At 47.4% G+C, this 2,815-nt stretch overlaps 1 protein-coding gene across 1 annotated transcript; it reads left to right on the top strand.

The window, feature by feature from the left end:
- The first annotated feature begins 213 nt into the window (after positions 1–213).
- Positions 214–842, top strand: LOC308438593 (nucleoside diphosphate kinase B-like). The gene has a single exon (XM_080940064.1). It carries the CDS (start codon positions 266–268, stop codon positions 722–724), a length of 459 nt encoding a protein of 152 aa, XP_080796190.1. The 5' UTR covers positions 214–265; the 3' UTR covers positions 725–842.
- Positions 843–2,815: the final 1,973 nt, after the last annotated feature.

The following is a 2,815-nucleotide window of genomic DNA, read 5'->3' as shown; positions in this document are numbered from 1 at the left end:
TTGCCTAGCACACCTGAGCCCCCAAACTCCCACACCAAACAGCCAAAGTAGACTTGCCACCATGACAATGAACACGCTAACACAGCAGGCTCTTTTTCCAGGATTTGCTGGGGTGGGAGTGCCAGCATTTTTTCAGATTTAGATTCCTGTCCAGACTTGGGCCCTCACGAGCAGATGTGACGTGCGTTTTAAAATCTCTGAGTCCCGAGTCTCTTTGCTCCCATCGCTCATCGCGGACACCAGCAGACCCACCGACTTTAGGACCATGGCCAACCTCGAGCGTACCTTCATTGCCATCAAGCCCGATGGCGTGCAGCGTGGCCTGGTGGGCGAGATCATCAAGCGATTCGAGCAGAAAGGGTTCCGCCTGGTGGCCATGAAGTTCCTTCGGGCTTCTGAAGAACACCTGAAACAGCATTACATTGACCTGAAAGACCGTCCTTTCTTCCCGGGGCTAGTGAAGTACATGAACTCAGGGCCTGTGGTGGCCATGGTCTGGGAGGGGCTCAATGTGGTGAAAACTGGCCGGGTGATGCTGGAGGAGACGAAACCAGCCGATTCGAAACCAGGCACCATTCGTGGGGATTTCTGCATTCAAGTTGGCAGGAACATCATTCATGGCAGCGATTCAGTGAAGAGTGCTGAGAAAGAAATCGGTCTATGGTTTAAGCCGGAAGAACTGGTTGACTATAAGTCTTGTGCCCACGACTGGGTGTATGAGTAGACATAGAGAAACCAGAGTCCTTTTCGGCACTACTGATGGGGTTCCTGGACACATCCCATTGCCCGGATGGATCATCTTTTCTAAAACAATAAAGACTTTGGAACTGGGAAAAAAAAAATCTCTGAGTCCCACTCATTCTTCAGGATATTAAGAGGAATAAAACTGCACACCATAACTGCTTTGCTTCTCTAAGCCTGTCTGCTGGCATGTAGATATTTATGGTGAGTATTCTTAGTGGCCCTGTGAGAGTGTTCTGAGGCACTAAATTAGACAACACATAGAAATTACTTCAAGCAGGGGCAGGCAACATAGCTTGGTGGTGAAGGGAGCTTGCTGCCAAGTGTAATAACCCAAGTTCCATCCCAGGAGTTCACAGGAACTCACAAGGTGGGAAAGAGAACTGACTCCCACGTGTTGTCCTGTGACAGACACGTTTGTGTCATGGTATTAATTTATCTGTCCATATTTGACACAGGGTCTTCTTACTAGTTCTGGCTGTCTTGGAATCAACTTTGTGGTCCAGGCTGTCCCTGAACTCACAGAGATCTGCCTAAATCTGCTGGGGTTAAAGGTGTTCTCCACTAGCCTTGGCAGAAAAAAAAAAAATGCTTTAAGAAGAGTCTGCTGTGACTTCAGAGTGCACCAGCCACGGTGTCTTTCTTACTGTCCTCCGAGCCTGTCTAGAAGTACTCTTTAACTTTGAGACAAGATTTCATGCAATCTAGGTTGGCTTTGAACTCCTGACCCTCTTGCTTCCAACTCCTGCATGCTAGAATTGCTTTCATATATCACACCGTGGCAGGCTTAGGAAGTGCTGGGATTTGAACCCAGAACCTTACACATGCCAGGCAAGTACCCAGCCCACTGAGCTACAGCCCCAATTCTGAAAAACTTAAATTTTGGAAGCTATTCTAGCTATGTCACTTCCGGCTTAGAAAACCTCTTTTATGGCCCTTAGCCTGTAAGAGCAAACCCAGCTTAATTGACACCCAGCCTTCCAGGCTTGCTTCCTCTTCTCCTAGACCCTACCCTGTATGTCGAATCTGAGTCCAAGGTAGCAGAGCCTGGTCTAAGTGCCTCTTGTTCATATTTTTGTGTCTCATAACCATTTTCCCCATCCAAAGATGAAGATGGCTTTCACAATGAATTTTGAGAAGGATGGCTTTCTGATTTCATTCAATTCTAAGAAAAAACAATATTGCAAATTGCCCCCTTCATACCTTAAAGCCTAACAGGAATTCATTTCCCTGTGAGTCATTGACAAAGAACGCTCAGGACATTCTATTTCTTTGTAATTTCCCTATATTGGGTTGCAAGGCTGGAAAATGATAGATGCCTGAAATTGATCAGGGTAATCGATGCTGTGTGAGGTATTTACACGGGATGGATGTATCACCTGCCAGATGTGAGCACCGGTAAAGGCTCGCTTGTTTATAAACCCCCCCCCCCCCGAGATCGCATTTGTATCAGTGACTGATGCTTGGGTACCACATCGCTCACCGTGCTTCAGAAACGCCTGTTTATCCAACATGACCACCTCGCTCCTTTACCTCCTCATCCATCACAGGCCTGGGTGCTCTTTCCTACATAACGAAATCCGTGCTTTATTCAATCCTTCTCTCTCTGACCGCCATGATATATGAGGGTGGCTTTATTTTGCATTTGCAACTGGTCTCTAGTCTCACTTCCCCTATAATTCAGAGCTTATGTGATGCTGGTGCTCCGTCCTGAGGCTGTGACTTTTCATACACTAAACCTGTAATATAAACCCTGAGCCCCTCAGTCCAGCTTCAGCTGATCCTTCCAGTCCTGTGTCTTACAAAGACGCCTGGCACCAGACAGGATATTCTTGCCACTGAGAAAGAAATCCGAGCATTATACCACAAAGGTTTTACTGAAAGATCCCTGCATAGGACAGGGATTGAACCAGCCCAGCTCTGGGAACCTCAGAGACTGGAACAAGGGGCTTCAGAACTATCGACAACTGCCCCTCCCCCTCAGTGGTTTGAATGTGAAACACGCCTCACCCCCACGCTCACACATTGAAACATTTGGCCTGAGATTGATGGTACCTGTTCTGGAAGGTTTCAG

The sequence above is a fragment of the Micromys minutus genome (assembly GCF_963924665.1).
Source record: "Micromys minutus genome assembly, chromosome: 28".
Lineage (NCBI taxonomy): Eukaryota > Metazoa > Chordata > Mammalia > Rodentia > Muridae > Micromys > Micromys minutus.
The sequence above is the reverse complement of the archived record's forward strand: the minus strand, read 5'-3'. Positions and strand labels throughout refer to the sequence as shown.

Bases quoted from the DNA above. Each gene is read 5' to 3' on its own strand.
- LOC308438593 (XM_080940064.1), top strand. From the start codon at position 266: ATGGCCAACCTCGAGCGTACCTTCATTGCCATCAAGCCCGATGGCGTG.